Source organism: Ursus arctos, unplaced genomic scaffold (assembly GCF_023065955.2).
Source record: "Ursus arctos isolate Adak ecotype North America unplaced genomic scaffold, UrsArc2.0 scaffold_7, whole genome shotgun sequence".
In the NCBI taxonomy this organism is placed as follows: domain Eukaryota; kingdom Metazoa; phylum Chordata; class Mammalia; order Carnivora; family Ursidae; genus Ursus; species Ursus arctos.
In genome coordinates, this window is record NW_026623089.1 from 51,279,927 (window position 1) to 51,300,468 (window position 20,542).

The window sequence follows — 20,542 nt, forward strand, 5'->3', positions numbered from 1 at the left end:
AGTTGGAAAAAATCTTCAGTCTACAAGAAGCATCATCAACAAGTCTAAGGAATATATCCTACCGTGATCCTGGATTCTGTTGGAGTTGAGGACTACAGCCACTTCACCACTATTTTATGGAGGCAATTCAAGAAAAATAGAAGGACACAATATCTAAGGATTTCTCTGTTCGTGTTAGTACTATGCCATGCTAAATTTTGGGCATTGTTTGGAACAAGTCAGGGACGGCTCTGTCATGTGGATCTAAGAAGATATCTGAGTTCCTTAAGCTACATAGATGGTGTTTGGAAGGTTGTAAACTCAAAATATTTCAATATAAATTCATTGAATTCTGGATACTTTTTTACAAGTCAGGACTTCAACAGACAGAAACTCTCTCCCAAAAAGATACAAAGTCTTTTCTGAGTTTTCAAGCTAAATGTGAATAATAATGTCTTGGAAAAGAAACTATTTTTCAGGGGGCCGTGGTAGTGTCCAAGGGATGTTTGCACCTCGAAGCTCAACCTCCATAGCTCCCAGCAAAGGCCTCAGCAATGAGCCAGGACAAAACAGCTGCTTCCTCAACAGTGCCCTGCAGGTAAGGGCAATTTCTTTCTTTCTGGTGAACCTTGACTTTTAGTTGCTGAGGCTGTGTTTCCAGTAACTTTTAAATATATTCCTTGATGGTCTCTGTTTGAGGTCAGCAGCCTGAGATCATTTTAAAATTTATCTGTGTGATCTTAGGCAAGTCACTTACCTCTTTGAGTCTCAATTACCTCATTCGTAGGAAAAAGGGATTAATAATGATAATAGAAATAATAACTGTAACTACTACTACTTAGCTGCCTGAAGGGGAAAGTCCATGGACTAAGATGATCTTAATACTTGTTTATTGACTTTCTTTTTGCTTCCTGTTTTTCTTTTTGAGACCAAAATGTATCACCCTACTTGCTTTTCTCTAGTAAAGAAAACAAAGTTCTTAAAAAAAAAAAAAAGAAAAAAAGAAAACAAAGTTCTTCCCACAAGTCAAAGACTTTCAGTTATATTACTCTCGTCTTCAGTAGAAGGCTCTTAGCATTCAGGCTCTTAGTAGAATGGAGTCCAGTCTTTGTGCATTTCTTCATCTCCTTCCTCTGAGCTCTCCTGTAGTGGTTCATGATTGGTGTCTGGTCAGATATGCTTGAACAAAGGTAGTGGAAAGTGGTGTGATTATCTACTCTAGATTTTCCCTTTTGGTGTTGGTTGCCACACTAGTGATTTTAGAATCCCAAAGCTTCTTGTCTGCCTGCCTGCTTTGCCTTGTCATGCCCATAGAATATTAAGTTCATCCCTTTTGGCCTAACTTTCAAGTAATTACTTTCTCCTCTTTTCTCCTCCTCAGAATAAAAGTAAATGAAATTTGCCACTCAAGATAATTATGCTTGGGTAAAATACTAGTGTTATTGCTTCAGGTGTAAAGAGAAAAGAAGTTGCTATGAGAGAAGAAAAGACAAGACAATGTATTTGATATAAAAAACACTGAGAAACAAACTGAGGGCTTCAGAGGGGAGGGGGGTGGGGGAATGGGATAGACTGGTGATGGGTAGTAAGGAGGGCACGTATTGCATGGTGCACTGGGTGTTATACACAACTAATGAATCATCGAACTTTACATCAGAAACCAGAGATGAACTGTATGGTGACTAACATAATATAATAAAAAAAACATTAAAAAACAAAACAAAACAAAACAAAACACTGGACACTTTCTCTAAAATAAATAAATAAATCTTAAAAAAACAAAAAAGGTGCCTGGGTGGCTCAGTTGGTTGAGCGACTGACCCTTGGTTTCAGCTCAGCTTGTGATCTCAGGGTCATGAGATCAAGCCCCAAGTTGAGCTCCGTGCTTAGTGTGGAGTCGGCTTGGGACTTTCACTACTTCTCCCTCTGCCCCTCCCCCCTGCTCTCTCTTGTTCTCTCTCTCTAAAATAAATAAATAAAAAAAAATTTTTTTAAGCACTGGACTTATAAATTAGTTTTAGTGCATTTATAGACTTGCCTTGTGACCTTATATAGGTAACAGTAATAGTATTCAATTTCGTCATTTATAATACGAGAATCTTGCCAAGCTTATTTATGTAATAAAGTTTCATACTCAGGGCGCCTAGCTAGCTCAGTCAGTGGAGCATGTGATTCTTGGTCTCAGGGTTGTGAGTTCAGGCCCCACATTGGATTACTTAAAAAAAAAGTTTTATACTCTCAGTTTTCAAATTTTTATTTGAAAGCATTAAAAAATCCTATGCTGTTTAGCCTAGAGAAAGAGTTTAACTATATTCCCTCTTACTACCACAAATTCATGCAGTTGGGTGGGGCTTGTTAGGTTTTATTTCCCCAAATGCTGCATATGAGTTTTTTGAGTGACACTGCATAAACTAATAATACTTTTGTAATTTAGAAGGAGACCAAAAAAAAAAAAAGGTGTTGATATAGGTGTGTGTGTGTTTACCTCCTTCCTGGCCAGAGCCCTGTTTTTATAATTCTGTTTTTTCCTGTATGTTCTATCTGTATTGAAACAATAGTATTTATGACTTTCTGTTCTGATTTCCAGTGCCATATGGAACACATACTACACACACAAACACACACACACACACACACGCACCTAAATCCATACTTAAAGACTGAGTCATTGATGGTTTTGGAGTGCCTTTTGTAATTATGTTACAATGTTGAAAATAATTGTTTCTATGAAGTAATATTCTAACTTATGATGTGAATGCTATGTTGGCCACAGATGTATTGAAACCATTATGTTTATTATAAAAAGGTGTTACTTATTTGGGAGTATAGTGTATTTCAAAGAACTTTTGAAATATATACTTTGAAGACACATAAGTAAGAAGAAGCTCCAGAAGTACAGTGCCTTTTCATATATGATGCCATTTAAATGTTTTCTAAGCAGGAGGAGCTTCCTAAGGCATTATGCTATATATTACACCATTTATTTTTAAACTAAAGTTCATAGTGTATTTGGATTTCCTCAGTTGTTGCCTAGTATCTTTTTCTGTTCCATGATCCCATCCAGGATACCACAGTTACATATACTTGTCCTGTCTCCTTAGGCTTTTTTTTTTTGGCTCTGACAGTTTCTCAAAATTTCCTTGTTTTTGATGATCTTAACAATTTGGAGGAGTAGTACTAGTCAAGTATTTTGTGGGATGTCCCACTATTGGAATTTGTTTGCTGTTTTTCTCATGATTAGACTGGGGTTATGGGCTTTTGAGAGGAAGACCATAAAAGTAAAGTGTCCTTCTTATCACATCATATCTAGGTTACATACTCTGAACATGATTTATCACTGTTGATATCACCATTTTTTAATTTTGTTGACATAAAGAAGGTCACACATCTCTCAGAAAGGTCCAATAATTGAGAAATCTAACAAAGACAAAATTCCACATTACAATTCAAGCTTCTAAATAAGTTTTCAGTACCATGTGATTTCACTTATATGTTGAATCTAAAAAGCAAAACAAATGATAAACAAAAAGCAGAATCAGACCTATAAATATGGAAAAAAACTGATGGTTGTGAGAGGGGAGGGAGATGGGTGGGCAAAATGGTGAAGGGGAGTGGGAGATATAGGCTTCCAGTTATGGAATGAATAAGTGATGGGGAGGGGGACTTGGCTGGCTCAGTTGGTAGAGCATGTAACTCTTGATCTCAGGGTTGTGAGTTTAAGCTCCAGGTTGGGTGTAGAGATTACTTAAAAGAGTAATAAAACCGTTAAAAAAAAAGTCATGGGAAAAAAAGGCACAGCATAGGGTATATATAGTCAGTGGTATTGTAATAGTGATGAATGTGACAGATGGCAGCTACACTTGTGATGATAAACACAGCATAACATATAGACTTGTGGAATCCCTATGTTATATGCCTGAAACTATTGTAACGTGTATCTACTTTACTTCATAAAAAAAGTTTGTTCCAAAAAAAAAATCTTTTCTTGTGTGGATCATTAAAATAAGCCCTTATTCTACAGCTTTTAACCCATACATTAATGCCTCAGGATCACATTTGATGTATGTTATACCTTATTTTCTCTGTGTAACCTTCCTTCATTTTCAAATTAATCTATATTTTAGAATATAGTTATTCGTCTCTCATGTTAGCTAACTCACCCTTTTTGACATTTGTTTTAGTATACTAGAATGAGCTTTTCTCTTGGGAATGAAGATATATTCTGTAGTCATTACCTATTTTTGCTTGAATTCTTGAATCTAAGATGAAATGGATGCTTTTTATAGAGTAATGAAGAATTTCCCCCTTTTTTTGCCAGGTTTTATGGCACTTGGACATCTTCCGACGTAGCTTTAGGCAGCTTACAACTCACAAGTGCATGGGCGATTCCTGCATCTTTTGCGCTCTCAAGGTAAGTTCTTCAAATCTGTTTCTTCTCACTACCATTAGGCTGCCAAATGATCAATATTGAGGTAGTTTGGCTAATCAGGGTGATGCTAAAGAATTTCTAAATTATCTGCCTGTGGCTTAGTGCAAAAGATTAATATGATTAGTTTTGCTTGCTTCAAAGAATTGTTACTTGGCTTAGGTAGTCTGTTTTTCTGAACCTTTTTGCCCATACAGCTCTATTTAATGTGATAGGATATTATTCAAATGTGCTTAAATTTTGAGTATTTACCTGAAGAGCTAATTCTAAATTTTTATTTTGAAAGAATAAACAACTAAGTATTTTTAGTGGAATTAACTATTGTCTGTTAAAGCTAAATTTAGCAACAAACTCTTCCTATTGAGAAAAGCCAGTACTAACATTTTTACATTCCCTAATGTTTCTTATTGCCACATTTAATAGATTCATTATACTCATTTTCGACCCTCTTGTCTGACTCCCAAGTTTTTCATTTCTGAATAAAATGAAACCCGAGGATTCATTTAGAGTATGCTGCAATAGAGGAAGAACTAGGTTGTATAAGAGGTCCCATTCTCCATTACTTCATCTGCTTGTCCAACATGGAGCTTCTCTGTGTTTTCTTGGTTTGTTTGTACAATGGATTATTTATGGCTGGATGAGTCTGCATGAGTTCTGATAAGCATCCAGTGTCATTTTTCAGTCTCAAGAAGTCTGAGTTCTTGACTTGTGAGAGGGATGCTTGGGTGTGGTCATTATATGTTTAATTTAGTTGTTTTTACATCTTGGGGTAAGAACTATAACAAAAAATCCAGGAGAATTTCCCAGTTTTTTTGGCTATTTGCAACAAATGATTTTAAACAGTTTTTTGAGCAGCATCACTTCGGAGTTTTAAGTCCATAATGGGCAGATATCTTTAGAAAGAGATGACTGAGTCTTCTGAACATTTTATCGCTTGAATCACAAACATCTTTTTTCTTTCCCCCTTGGAAGCATTGGAACTTTTAGCAAAATATATGTTATTGATTAATTGGGAGTTTGAATATGAATTTTAATAAAACCAAATCTTTTACAAGTTGTAACATTTCTGACTATTCCCATTCGGACAGAAGCCCAACCACAAGAGTATTTGGCTTGATTTTCTGAAGGGCACATTAACATTAAGTATCTAATTTTAGGTAAACAAGAAATATAGTGGTCCTCTGGCCAGCAAATCCAAGGGAAGTCTGATTCATGGCATTAAAACAAAAAACCAAAGTAAGATACTTGCTAGAGAAATTTGAATCCTGAAGAAATCCCTGGTAGAGGAATCTCCTAAAACTAGAAACTCTCATCTGTACCAGGAAGGGATGATAGAACTTATATGACCCCCTGACATGGCTTTGATTAGTCAGAACTCTGCCGTCCTCTTCATTGACCCAGGTGGGACTCTGATGAAGTGGCTCTACCAGTCTTGTTATGTTTTAATTTCCAGAAGCACAAATTGTTAATGTGACATAAATTAGTATCATTATAGAAGCCAAATAAGTGAAGAAAACCAACCATGAGACTTCATGAGACACCTTCTGAGATACCCAAGTACAGAAAGGAAGATGTTTTTCAACTTATGAGGGCTGAGGAAGTACCTTGGGACTCTTTCAGAGAAGCAGTTGCTTATGGCAGATAGGTAAATGGGCTTGGGGAATCAAAGGCTCTATTTTGGATCTTTGTAATTGTGGGCGTTCTAGTACTTTCCTCATCACATCATTGTCTGAGCTATCAATTAGGTTTATTTTCCTTCACTGCTTCTTTTGTTATATTGGGAGTATATTAAAAATTTGATGTTTTTCTCTAAAGTGTTTTTCAGTCCCTCAGTGCTATGTAAATGTTAAGTAATTAAGCTCTATTTTGCATTCCTTTAATTATTGTACACCTCATTTGAAGATTATAAATAGACTTACATTGGATCAATTTGACTGTATGGATGGGCTGAATGTGGTCCTAATAGTTGAGAAATTTAAATTGTTAGAATAGCCATATTCCTTCATCCAGAAGGACTTCATTTTCTGAGAGAAGAGAAGGGATGTTGAGTGTTGGGAAGAGTAAATCTCAGATGGACCATCAGCACCTGGAATGTCTCTTTTTTGTTCCCTACTTTAAGTTTTTTTTTTTTTTTAAGAGAGAGAGAGAGAGAGATGGGAGGGTGGGGCAGAGGGAGAGGAAGGGAGAGAATCTTAAGCAGTCTCCATGCCCAGCAGGGAGCCTGATGCAAGGCTTGATCTCACAACCCTGAGATCATGACCTGAGCCAAAATCAAGAGTCGGATGCTTAACCAACTGAGCCACCCAGGTGCCCCTAAAACTTGTTATAGAATATGAAATAATATGATTCATCACTGAACTAGATTCTAGTCAGGATAATAAGACAAGAGGACAGATAAAGATTAGAAAGAAAGAAGTAAAATTATCATTATTTGCAGATGATATGATTGGCTATTAAAAAAAATCTCAAAGTGTATACTGATATATCGGTAGAATCAATAAGAGAATTTAGCAGGTTGTTGCCTGTAAGATCAAGGTATAACATTCGATTGTATTTCTATATACTAGCAACTAAGAGAAAATGCAAGTTAAAAAGAGTTTTTATAATAGTAACAAAGTAGATAAGGTAGATATGAATAAATCTAACAAAAAAGATATGACTTTTATATAAAATCCCCACAGAGATCCAGGATCATGAATAATCACAAAGTGAACATCCTTGTAACAACTCTTTAGGTGAAAATAGAGTACTGCCTGTACCATAGACATTCACCCTCCCTTCTTTCTCCCAGGAGTGGCCACTTTTCTAATGTTTGTGGTAGTCACTTCCTTGTTTTATCTGATAGTTTTGCTACCTATATATCCAGTCTTAAATAATCTAATTTAAAAATTACCTGTTTTTAAAAAATTTATTTCATTGTAAATGGAATCATTTTTAGAAGATTTATTTATTTATTTTAGAGAGATAGAGGGAGTGCAACAGCGCAGGGAGGGAGGAGGAACAAAGGGGAGGGGCGGAGGGAAAGAGAGTCTTTTTTTTTTTTTTATAATTTTTATTTTGTTATATTAGTCACCATACAGTACATCCCCAGTTGTTGATGCAATGTTCCATGATTCATTATTTGCATATAACACCCAGTGCACCATGCAATATGTGCCCTCCTTAATACCCATCATCGACCTATCCCAATCCCCTACCCCCCATCCCCTCTGAAGCCCTCAGTTTGTTTCCCAGAGTCCACAGTCTCTCATGGTTCATTGCCCCTTCTGTTTACCCCCCCTTCATTCTTCCCTTCCTTCTCCTACCGATCTTCCTATTTCTTATGTTCCATAAATGAGTGAAACCATATGATAATTGTCTTTCTCTGCTTGACTTATTTCACTTAGCATTATCTCCTCCAGTCCCATCCATGTTGCTGTAAATGTTGTGTAATCGTTCTTTCTGATGGCTGATAATATTGCATTGTATATATGGACCACATCTTCTTAATCCAGTCATCTGTTGAAGGGCATCTTGGCTCCTTCCACAATTTAGCTATTGTGGACAATGCTTCTATGAACATTGGGGTGCATATAGCCCTTCTCTTCACTACATCTGTATCTTTGGGGTAAATACCCCAGTAGTGCAATGGCTGGGTCATAGGGTAGCTCAATTTTTAACTTTTTAAGGGACCTCCACACTGTTTTCCAAAGTGGCTGTACCAACTTGCATTCCCACCAACAGTGTAGGAGGGATCCCCTTTCTCCACATCCTCTCCAACATTTGTTGTTTCCTGCCTTGTCCATTTTTGCCATTCTAACTGGTGTAAGGTGGTATCTCAAGGTGGTTTTGATTTGAATTTCCCTGATGGCTAATGATTTTGAACATTTTTTCATGTGTCTGTTAGCCATTTGTATGTCTTCATTGGAAAAGTTCATATCTTCTGTCCATTTTTTGATTTGTTAATTTGTTTCTCGTGTATTGAGTTTGAGAAGTTCTTTGTAGATCTTGGATACTAGTCTTTTATCTGTAGTGTCATTTGCAAATATCTTCTCCCATTCTGTGGGCTGCCTCTTAGTTTTTCTTGACTGTTTCCTTGGCTGTGCAGAAGCTTTTTATCTTGATGAAGTCCCACAAGTTCATTTTTTCTTTTGTTTCCCTTGCCTTTGGAGATGTGTCATGAAAAAAGTTGCTGTGGCCAATGTCAAAGAGGTTGTAGCCTATGTTCTCCTCTATGATTTTGATGGATTCCTGTCTCATATTGAGGTCTTTCAACCATTTGGAGTTTATCTTTGTGTATGGTGTGAGAGAGTGGTCAAGTTTCATTCTTTTGCATACAGCTGTCCAGTTTTCCCAGCACCATTTATTGAAGAGACTGTCATATTTCCACTGGATGTTTTTTCCAGCTTTGTCAAAGATTAGTTGCCCAAAGAGCCGAGGGTCCATTTCTGGGTTCTCTATTCTGTTCCATTGGTCTATGTGTCTGTTTTTGTGCCAGTACTATGCTGTCTTGGTGACCACAGCTTTGTAGTATAGCTTGAAATCTGGCAACGTGATGCCCCCAGCTTTGTTTTTCCTTTTCAAGAATTCCTTGGCGATTTGGGGCCTTTTCTGGTTCCACACAAATTTAAGGGCTGTTTGTTCTAGCTCTTTGAAAAATGTCATTGGTATTTTGATTGTTATGGCATTGAAAGTGTAGATTGCTCTGGGTAGCATAGACATTTTAACTATGTTTATTCTTCCGATCCATGAGCATGGAATATTTTTCCATCTTTTTGTGTCTTCTTCACTGTCTTTCAGGAGTGATTTGTAGTTTCTAGAATATAGATCCTTTACCTCTCTGGTTAAGTTAATTCCGAGATAACGTATGATTTTTGGTGCTATTGTAAATGGAATGGATTCCCTAATTTCTCTTTCTTTAGTCTCATTTTTCGTGTATAGAAATGCAACTGATTTCTGAGCATTGATTTTGCATCCCGCCACAGTACTGAATTGCTCTATAAGTTCTAGTAATTTGGGGTTGGAGTCTTTTGGGTTTTCTATATAGAGTATCATGTCATCTGCGAAGAGAGACGGTTTGACTTCCAATTTGGATACCTTTTATCCCTTTTTGTTGTCTGACTGCTGTTGCAAGGACTTCTAGTACTATGTTGAATAATAATGGCAAGAGTGGGCATCCTTGTTGTGTTCCTGATCTTAAGGGAAAGGCTTTCAGCTTTTCCCCATTGAGAATGATATTCGCTGTAGGCTTTTCATAGATGGTTTTTATGAAATTGAGGAATGTACCCTCTATCCCTACACTCTGTAGGGTTTTAATCAGGAAAGGATGCTGTATTTTGTCAAATGCCTTTTCTGCATCAATTGAGAGGATCATATGGTTCTTGACTCTTTTCTTGTTGATATGATCTATCACACTGATTGATTTGCGAATGTTGAACCAACCTTGCATCCCAGGGATGAATCCTACTTGGTCGTGATGGATAATCCTTTTAATGTACTGGTGGATCCTATTAGCTAGGATCTTGTTGAGAATTTTGGCGTCCATTTTCATCAGGGAAATCGGTCTGTAATTCTCCTTTTTGATGGGGAAAGAGAGTCTTAAGCATACTCTGCACTGAGCACGGAGCCCAACTCAGGGCTCCATCTCAGGACTCTGAGATCATGACCTGAGCTGAAACCAAGAGTTAGTCGCTTAACTGACTGTGCCACTCAGGTGCCCTGTAAATGGAATCATTTTATATAAATTTGTTTGAAAGTGTGTGTGTGTGTGTGTGTGTGTGTGTGTGTGTGTGTGTATGTCTTCTTTAGTGCAGCATGTTTAGGGCACGTTGACTTTGTTCATCTTCATTATTATATGGTATTTCATTGTGTAAATAAACCAGTTTGTTTATTCTATTGCTGGTAGTCATTTGGATTATTTCCATTTTTTATTTTTTTATGAACAATATTGCCAAGACCATTCTTGTATGTATCTACATATGTATACAGATTTTTTTTTTTTGCATATATGCCCAGGAGTGGAACTGTTTTCCAGTATTTCCATATGTTTTCCAATGTGATGATACTAATGTGTATTCTGGCCAGCAGGTTTATCCTGGAAGTTGAAAAAATTCAATTCTGAAATTCTTATGATAAATAGGGAAGGATAGACAGAACATTCTTGAAGAATAATAACAAAATGTGTGACTTGCCTGTGTATCAGTCAGAACAATCTAAAATCTCAGTGATAAATATACAAAAGATTTATTTTGCATTCCCATTACTTGTCCACTTCAGGTTAGTAGGAAAACCCTACTGATTGTAGTCACTCAGAAACTCAGGTGCCAAAGCTACAACCAAGCTGACTATTACTAGTGGCCAAGTCAGAGTGGAAAAGAACTCTGGAGGGTTTTGCACGGACAATTGAATGCTCTGCAGGTCACTTCTGCTCAGAGCTCACTGACCAGAACTAAAATCATATGGCTCCAGTGAATCCCAAGTGGGCCAGGTAGTGTGATCCTATCAAAATCCTTGGGAGAGGGAAGAACCAGAAATACTTGGCAAAAGTACTAATGACTACCATACTTTATCAGATATCAAGGCTTATAAAACTATAGTAATTAAGACAATGTGGTATCAACACATTATGACTAATAAATCTATGGATCAAAGTCAAGAGTTCAGAAATAGACCTAGAGAAACTTGCTACTTGCCCTGTGAATCAAAGGAGAAAGTGGACTTTTCAGTAAATGGTGATTAGATAGTTGGTGATCCATATAGAAAGAAAAAGGAAATTAAAACCCTACCTCATATAATTATCAAAAGCATGAATTTCAGCTGAGTTAAGGACTAAAACATGAAAGAAAACTTTTTTAAAGTTTTAGAAGAAAATATCTTCTAAATAGAATATCATGAACTCAGGGATAGACAGGACTTATTAAATAAGACATGAAAAACACAAAGTTAGAAACATTGATAACATTTTACTACAGAAAATTCAAAAACTTCTGTTCATCAGAAGACTCCAGAAGAGGGTAAAGACACAAGGCCACACACAGGTAGGAAATATCTGCAATATATTATATAACCAACAAAGTGTTGGTATTCAGCATAGAACTCCAGAGAAGAACTTCTATAATGAGTATGTAAAAGAAAATTGAGTCAGTGGGAAAATGGGCAAAAGATATAAACAGGCATTTCTAAGAACAGGAAACCCGAAAGACCTTTAAGGAGATGAAAGATTCTTATCCTCCTAAGCAATCTAAGAAATGTAAACTAAACCAATACTGTCTTCAGATTAGTAGAAATTTAAAAATCAGTTAAGATTGTTACCTGAAAGGTGGAATAATAAGAACTTACATACAATTGCTGGTTGGAATATAAATTGATACCACTCGTTAGGGAAATAATTTGATATTACATTTTTCAGGTAAAATTAAAGTAGCGTATACCCTGTAACTCAGTAATTCCACTCCTAGGTATATGTTGTAGAGAACTTCCTTGTATATACATATCAGAAGACATATTTGAGAATGTTCAAAGTAGTATTTTTTTTGTGATTGTAGAAAAATGGAAACAACCCATTCCAACTATAGTAGAATGTATTTAAAAATTATGGTTTGTTCCTAAAGTGATATTATATAGCAATGAAAATGAATAGCCTTTAGCTCTGTATATCAGCTTGGATTAATCACAAAAACATTATACTGACTGAAAAAAGCAAGTCACAGAACACTATATAAACTATGATTCCATTTATATACAAAGTAAAAATGGGCAAAACTAAACAACATGTTGTTCAGGGATACATATATGTGATAAAACTATAGAGAAAATTCATAAAATTCAGGACATTGGTTATCTCTAGAAGGTGGAGGGGGAGGAGATTATAGTCAATTGGGGAGTTTCACACTCATTGTTAATTCTTTTCATTTCTTTAAAAATTTTTTTAAAAAAGATTTTGTTTATTTATTTGTGTGAGAGAGAGAGCACAAGCAGGGGGAGCAGCAGAGAGAAAGGGAGAAGCAGGCTCTCTGCTGAGCAGGGAGCCTGATGCGGGACTTGATTCCGGGACCTTGGGATCATGACCTGAGCCGAAGACAGATGCTTAACTGACTGAGCCACCCAGGAGTCCCTAATTTTTCCATTTCTTAAATTGGGTGGTGAACTCATGGGCATTTCTTTATTATTCTTTGGCTAAGTATTTAACATCATGCTTGTTTTTAATTTAAATGATGATTTTTATTAAATGTAGTACAGGGGTGCCTGGCTGGCTCAGTCAGTAGAACACGCAACTCTTGATCTCAGGGTTGTAAGTTCAAGCCCCACGGCGGGTATAGAGATCACTTAAAATAAAATCTTAACAACAACAACAAAATAAACATACCACAGTCATTTTAGAAAGCACACTAAAGTGTAAAGAGGAAAGCTGGAAATTGCCTGACTTGCATCACAGAAATTGTCATTTCTCTTTATGCCTCCCCTCTGGTCAATGTATTTCTAGTATTAAGTCTTTCCGTCCACTTTACAGTAAAAAGAATACTTTTTTTTCAGATCCCTGAGTTGCCTCTCCATCTCTAGTATCATCCTCTTTCATTTGTTCTAACCTAAGAATATGCTGGAGTGCTATTTTGAAATTACTCCCTTCTTGGGTAACCTCGAAGGGACTCTCTATTATCTCTTAAATCGCTTAAAAATGTATGATTATAGGCATTTAAAAAACTAATTTCATACTTTCTTTTCCTTTCCTTTCCTTACTCAGGCACTCTCCATTTCAACTATGATAGCAGATGGTACACTCTCTATGCCTACCTCTTAGACATTGCAGATATTATTCACTTTGCCTGGATCCCTTGGCACCCAAAACATAACAACAATAAGCAAAACAACACATCCCTTTTAAACCAAACCACATCCAGTCCTTTCAGAACTCCAATTCAGAAACATATCTTCTCTTTTCCCCCCCAGAAATGTATCTTCTTAATGAAATTAAAAAAATCTGACCTCTATCTAGACCCATGATTATTTTACTTAACCGTATTTAGCATGGCTGAATGAGTTTTGGGGAAGGTAGCTCAGCATTTCCTCCCTGTTGGTATTCCTTATAGTGCTTGCACCATAATATAAACACTTAACTTTTCTGGGTTCATGTATTTAAGTAGTTCTTGGGTTTTAGTTATAAAGTTTTGAGTACTTGCCTTTTTCTTCTCTTTTTTCTTTGTCTTTTATGTTCTTTCTCACTCTTGTTCTACTTCTGATTTTCATTGTGGCTTTTGGTTTTATACTTTTTTTTAGTAGGTCTACTTAATCTGGGACTTTATGCCTCATTTAGTTAGGGAAGGGTGAGATGTATATGTGTGGTGGGGGTCCTGGGGAGTTGATGGTGGGAAAATCTGCTGAAGAGTCAAAAGCCTGGGATTCTGTCAAGCAAAGCAGTTATCTGGTATCCTACAATTAAGTTACATGTTAACTTTGTGGTGTCCCAGTGTGGGTGTAATTCTATATATTTAAATCCCATTTTTTTTTCTCTGCCTCCTATTTCAAAATTAGAGGAATCTTTGCTGAAGCAAATAAGAATTCCTTTTTGCTGGTTACTTCGTGTCCTATTTGCATTCTTTAGTGCTGAGTTTGGAATGTAAAATTCTTATATCATAGATTTTTTTCAAAATAGGGAACTCCAAAATTCTTTTTTTTTTTTTTAAAGATTTTATTTATTTATTTGACAGAGACAGACAGTGAGAGAGGGAACACAAGCAGGGGGAGTGGGAGAGGAAGAAGCAGGCTCCCAGTGGACTAATGTGGGGCTTGATCCCAGAACGCCAGGATCACGCCCTGAGCCGAAGGCAGACACTTAACGACTGAGCCACCCAGGTGCCCCGGGAACTCCAAAACTCTTGAATTTGAAGTACTCTATAAGAACTTGCCAATTCTATAAAGTCAGAATTCTTTATGGTGGTACATAATCGTTTAGCTCTAGAACCCAATATTAAGAACAAAAACAGACACAAACATGTTCCTAGATGAATCAGAAGCTAGCCAACTTTCCCTTAGTCTAATGTTTGGATGTTCCCTTAGTCTAATGATTTGCCCTTCTGAGTCTGGCTAGAAGATATATATCCCTGCTTTTTCTGCACTTTTTACTTTTCCTTGCACCAACCCTTAAAATGCCTTTACTTTTGGTCTTATATGAACACCTTTTGTATAATATTTTTGCTTTTTCTTCTGCTTTCTGAATGTTTATCAGTATTTTTGTGCCTTGTGACCTTCACCAGGTACCATAGTATATGTTGTATTCAGAGCTTATAATTGCTTTTTGGTGGTTTATACACAATATTTAGGATAATCCATTTCTTTTGGTTCTGTAAAATGTACTGTTTTTTTTTCTTTGTTATCTGATACAAAGTTCCTAAAGTAATTTCAGCCTTGAAATCTTGCATGCAAGTTATTAATGATGGCTTTCATTAAAAAGAATTTGTGTTAGTGTGTCTTTCTTCCTACTTTGAACCACAATGCCTTTCAACACTGATTTAGCAAATAAGAGCGATTTGTGTGTTAATTACCCTGTTCCTTCTGAATCTACAAATTTATTCCCATCTAGTGTTACTAAAAGATATTTCCTGACCTGAACTGTTGGAATGCCTATAGCCCAGAGCTCTTATTTATTATTCATATTGAATCTACCCTTTTACCCCCAGCCCCCAGGGTATGGTTTTACTTTGGTATTGGCTTATTTATTTATCTCTGTCCAGGGGAGGAAATCCGTCCTCTGTACTTAGTATGCCACAAAGATTTTGTTCTCCTTCCAGGGATTGTACTAGAGGCTTTGCAGTGTGCCAAGATGTAGGACAGAGTGTTTTTTGTTATAGGCAAAGAAGAATGCTTCATTGATTGATTAAATTCAACAAATCTTCTTAATTAATGATTTTTCTTTTAAGAATGCTAGTACAAGGCATCAAAGCCAGGGAATGGTGGTGATGGTAAGGGTAGGTGGGGAGTAAATAGGTTTTTGTGTATAAGGTGTTGTGTAACGCAAGTCTGTAAGCAGTAAGACCGTTTGAAAGGGGTAGGAAAATCTGTGTTCTGTTCATAGCCCACCTGTTAACTGGGGGGAGATTTGAGAGTTCGGAGAATAAATACTTGAGTATATTTTAAGTGTGTATCGTGTAGCTGTTCCTCTATTGGGTATTGAAGCATAAGCACAGGGAATAAAGTGGTATAGGAAATTACTCATTGTTCATTATCATCAGTCCAGTCCTTTTTTTGGTAGATTATTGGAATAGAAGATTCTTCATTGTCCTATAGTCATGGTTAATATCAGAGAAGAGTAAATCTGTTATGCTGGACTATTCAAACAGGGAAATTAGATTTCTAATATGTTCCCTGGAAATTTTGGCTAGTGATAAGCAGCCCTCACGTGAAGAAGGTATATCCCTTTGTCTAATGCAAATATTATCTACTTGAGTTGAACTTCTTTGTTTTGCTTATCTAGGTGTATGAGCATATGTGTGTCATCTTTCAGTTAACCTTTCTTAGTCTTAAAGTCCTATTAGGCTGTACTGAAGTATTCTCAACTAATTTAACCGTTGGCTTAACTTGGATAGTGTAAAGTTGAGTCTTTTATCCTTTTTAAAATTTGGAGCTTAGAATTTTACATGATATTCAAATAGAGGGGTATGGCTGCAAGGACAAATATAGTATTATGATTCTTTCCTTTTCAGAGTTTATGGCAGAACCTGAAACTTATACAATCTCAAAATCTTTGTGCATGTCCAGAAGGGTCCCCCTTTTCATTTCCCCTTTGGGGTAAGTGGTTATGGTATTGATTCTCAAAATTTGATTTAAATACTGTTGGTAATCTCTAAGGTCCTATATTTTTTATCTTGACAAAAATTAGCAAATTGACTATTATATTTTGTAAAATCTCACCATTAGTTTATGATTTCCCACTAAAAGCAATTCTCTGGTGAATTTGGCCTGTCTCTATTCTGTGGCTCTCTGTTCAGTGTCTTGAAGTCTTGGTGTTTCTTTCTGTGTCTCTGTCTTTGTGTGTATGTGGGTGTCTGTCTCTTTTGCCCTGATAGCAGGAATGAGTGTGATAGGTAGCTTATGATGGTCTTTAACTTCACCACTGCAAGTCCACAAAGTATTAGGTTATGAACTCAAAGAGTACAAATAAAACCCTAAAACTCAATGGGGAGATATGGTATTGATAACTGAATTTACTTAAAAGGACTGAGGTAGGATATGCGGGTAATTTTCTAATCGTGAAGTCCAGAAAAGGTAGGTATTTTTAGACATAAGGTTAAGGAATCCCAACGGAGAAACTAGCCAGCTGTTCTGCCTTCTTCGATGTTGGAGCAACAGTTTCTATTAAACTGACTGGATATTTGATGATTAAGGAATTATTATTACCTTTTTCTAAGTGTGTTAATTATATTATGGGTATGTTTTAAACAAAAAGAGTTCTTATTTTTTAGAGGCATATCCTGAAGTATTTACAGATGAGTAATGTCTGGCATTTGCTTCAAAATGATCTGGGAATGGGATAAGTGAGTGGGTTGTATATATGAAATGAGATTGGCCACAGGCTGATAATTGTTGAAGATAGATAATAGGTACATGGGAGTTTGTTGTGGTATTTTGTCTACTCTAGTATGTTTGAAATTTTCTGCAATAAAATGTTAAAAATCTAATGTTATTGTTTTGGGTGCCAAAATGGCAAACATTTATATGTTTTTCCCCTCTTGAAAGAGAATGTTTGCGATTCTTTTGAACACATAAAACTAGTGAGAGTTCTCTTTTCCAGTAGTCCTCAAGGAGTAGTAGCTCCGTTATCTTTCTTTCAGAGGATTGTGTTTACAAACAGGCTTGATTGGCCACATTCAGGTTTACAAGTTATTTAAGTCTCTGATTTCCAGGAGGTGTGGAGAAAAGGAGTGATTATGAGAGCCAAAATGATGAGAGATTTGGGAAGCCCAGATCAAGAAGAGAAAACCTAAGAACTGAGTTAGTAGCAGTGCATAAAGTGTGTCGTGCCTTTGCAAAAGTTATTGTTGGACACTCTTCAGGGATTAGTTAGACTACTAACTTTCGAAAAACCTAGGGTCCATAAAGCATCAGATTTAGTGATGGCCCTTCTCCTTGACCCCCATCTTCTCTACTCATGACTTCTTTTAGATGCAAGTCTAGGAAGTCCTGAGAGATAAACAGCTGTTCCCTGCCCAAAAACAAAAGTCTGTGTTTTAGGGGGGAAAAAAACTTAAGCAACAGCTGCATTTGTAGATGCCAGAGCGCAAAGACTTTCTGTCTTTATGGCACTTTTATCTTATTTACATGGTTTTTACTAATCCAAATAACTATGTGCTCATGTGGGTAGAATTGTTTGCTCCATGATCCAAGAGAAATGGGTGGGGAAGCACCTGCTTTTAGTCATTAAAGTCTTATTGCTTTTGCACTGTATCCAAGAAAATAGTTAACAGACAAAAAGTAATTTGCCTTTCCCTGAGAATGAAAAGGAAGACCTCTTTGGTTTCACTATGTGAAGAAGAGCAGAGAGAAACCTCAAAGGTGGGTTTTCTCTGTTTATTGAAATGAAACCATCAGGGACCCCATAGGGAAAAATGACTCCTGGGTTTTGGTTCTCCTGCCCTTTCTCACTCCCTGCCACAGAACTCAGCAATTGGAAGAATACCAGTTTTTGTTCCTTATTGGTGCTACCACCTGTTCTTATTGCTGAACTAAATGTTCTTGGCTTTCTTTGGTGTGAACAGGATCTCCCTCTGGGAAAGGTGGGAGGAGGGTGAAAAAGGGAACAGGAGGAGGCCCGTTCCAGCCCTTGTGCTCATGTGAGAGGGACACACAGGGGTTAGTGTGCTGCCCTAACAGAGGGGCTTTGTGCTACAGCTTCTTCCAGAACTGCAGCTCCACAGATGCATGCTGGGACAGCTCAGGCTTCTTCATCCCTGATACACTTGCTTTTTCCTAACAATAGCAGAGCAAGACTGATAATAATAGTTACAATAAAATAAAGAAGATGCAGGCATTCTGAATACATTTAGATATTCATTGTGAATGGAGAAAGTTGCCTATAATTAAGAGATGAGAAAAAGTATAGTTTGGAGACATTGATGACACCGAACACAAGTCAGATCTGTTATTGCATATCCACTGTGCATGTAAGCAGAGCTCTGACTTTAGGTCTTTCCCTTTCTGTGCTGAAACCTTTCTTATATAGTCATGAGAAATCTGCCTCTCTCGAATGAGAGCAACAGAAAGAGAAAAGTTTGGTCCTTCCTATCCAGATTTCAGAGACTGAGGAGGTAGCTCAAAGTAGATGCATTTCTGACCCAAGGTCAGCGGCAGACAGGATCCTTAGTAACCTAAAATATAATGACAATAATCATAACAACAACAACATTACTTGGATAGCACTTCTACAGCCAGGCATTAGTCTTAAGGAATAGATAGAGATATAGATAATTTATTTAATCCATAAATAACCCTAGGAGGTAAATACTATTACTAGTCTTCTTTTAAAAGAGGAAACTGAAGCCTAGAGAAGTTAAGTAACTTTTCTAGGGTCACAGAGATGGCAAATAACAGGACTGGGATTTTGAACCCAGATAGTTTGGTTCCAGAGTCCATGCTCTTAACTATTATTCTGTACCATCTTTCAGTGGAGTTCTGTCCTTTCTCAAGCAGGGTCATCTGAACCACAGAACACAGAACATGACTTGAGCGACTATTTTAATTCTCTCTGGATAATAACATAACTACTGCTATACATAGGAGAGAAGTTAGTCATTAGGAATTGTTGATGTCTTAGAATATTAGGGCTTGATTTTTCAGGGAACTCAGTTGAGAAAGACTAAAGGAGCTGTATTTTGCAAATATCACATTTGTATAGAACTATCCTGGAACTAATTTCCCATTGGTTTGTTTTGAAACCTGTTTTGGACTCTGGACAAAGGACCAAACCTCATCCATCCCATGCTCTAGAAATAGAGCCTTTGTTAGCAGTAAGATCTTAGCATTAACAGTTGAGAAGAACGGCAAGTTAGGATGTGATTGTGGTCACTTATTGTTGCCAGTGGTCAAACCACTATTATTTGTAGAAGCAGTCACTGCTTCTTTGGCCACCTTTTCCTTTGTTTCTGTGTTCCTCTGTTTCAGAATCCTATAGGTCACTTGGTATAGATACCAATTGCTCTCTGAGAATGTTTAACTGTGGACCTAGACCGTTCCTTTTGGTCTAGTTTAAGGGTCACTGGTAGACATTCTTCTATTTCCAGTAACAAATTATGGAAGGTCCTGCCTTGCCTTCTTTACGTGCTCTTAAATATATTTGTGAAAAATGTCTAGATTAATCCAAAATAACTTATAATAGATTTCCCCCAGCTCCTAGCTTATAAAATAATACTAAATATGTATTATTAGTACTGTTTCCTCCACATCATATGAAGTCCTTTGTAGGGAAATAATAGCAAGTTATGTAGCAGATTGCTCTTGAGCTGCTTTGGGATAGATGTTCAGTGTGTATGAGGAGGAACAGTGCTAGTAAGAGAGTAGAATGAGGAAAAAACAGTTCTAGCTTGAAATTAGCAGAATGAGATTTAACCCTATTTTGCTTTAACCAGTTATATTACCTTAAGAAAAATTTTCAACATTCCTAGGTGATTCTTTATCTTCTTTAAAAAAAAGAAGGGATACCTGGGTGGCTCAGTTGGTTAAACGTCTGATTCTTGATCTCAGCTCAGGTCTTGATCTCTGGGTCGTGGGTTCAGGCCCTGTGTTGGGTTCCCCACTGGGCATGGAGCCTACTTAAAAAAAAAAAAAAAGAGGGAATGTAATATCTTAATAAGACTTACCTATATCACATCATTCATTCATTCATTTACTCATCCAGAATTAGTTATCAGTTGCCCTCTATATGCCAGTACCTTCTAGGTGTTGGGAGTAATATAGCAGGGAATTAAAGGGCAAAAATTTTCTGTCCTCACACGTAAATTCTAGAGAGTGTAGTCAAACAGTAAATAAGTAAAATACATGGTATTACAGATGATAATAAGTGCCACAGAGAAAAATAAAACAGGTGAGGTTAGGAGGTTTGGGGAAGAGGGGGTAGAGCTTGCAATTTTAAATAGAGTGATCAGGGGACGCCTGGGTGGCTCAGTCTGTTAA

At 36.8% G+C, this 20,542-nt stretch overlaps 1 protein-coding gene and 1 long non-coding RNA gene across 20 annotated transcripts in view; one reads left to right on the forward strand and one right to left on the reverse strand.

The window, feature by feature from the left end:
• Positions 1-20,542, forward strand: part of USP54 (ubiquitin specific peptidase 54) — a 141,388-nt gene that overhangs the window by 81,794 nt on the left and 39,052 nt on the right. For 8 of the 18 annotated variants that reach the window (XM_044386163.3, XM_057308783.1, XM_048219243.2 and 5 more), the window contains exons 2-3: positions 3-577; positions 4,298-4,390. In XM_044386163.3, coding sequence (XP_044242098.1) covers positions 431-577; positions 4,298-4,390 — 240 coding nt within the window. In that variant the 5' untranslated portion in view covers positions 3-430. Of the gene's footprint in view, positions 1-2; positions 578-4,297; positions 4,391-5,889; positions 6,051-16,080; positions 16,166-20,542 lie in introns of those variants that run through there. The other 10 variants (XM_044386164.3, XM_048219241.2, XM_044386166.3 and 7 more) reach the window with 3 other exon arrangements.
• Positions 14,570-20,542, reverse strand: part of LOC113259182 (uncharacterized) — a 47,203-nt gene continuing 41,230 nt past the window's right edge. The window contains exons 8-9 of one of the 2 annotated variants that reach the window (XR_006410108.3): positions 20,072-20,181; positions 14,570-18,741 (exon numbers count right to left, since the gene is read on the reverse strand). This is a non-coding gene — a long non-coding RNA (uncharacterized LOC113259182). Of the gene's footprint in view, positions 20,182-20,542 lie in introns of both variants that reach the window. The other variant, XR_008958082.1, reaches the window with a different exon arrangement.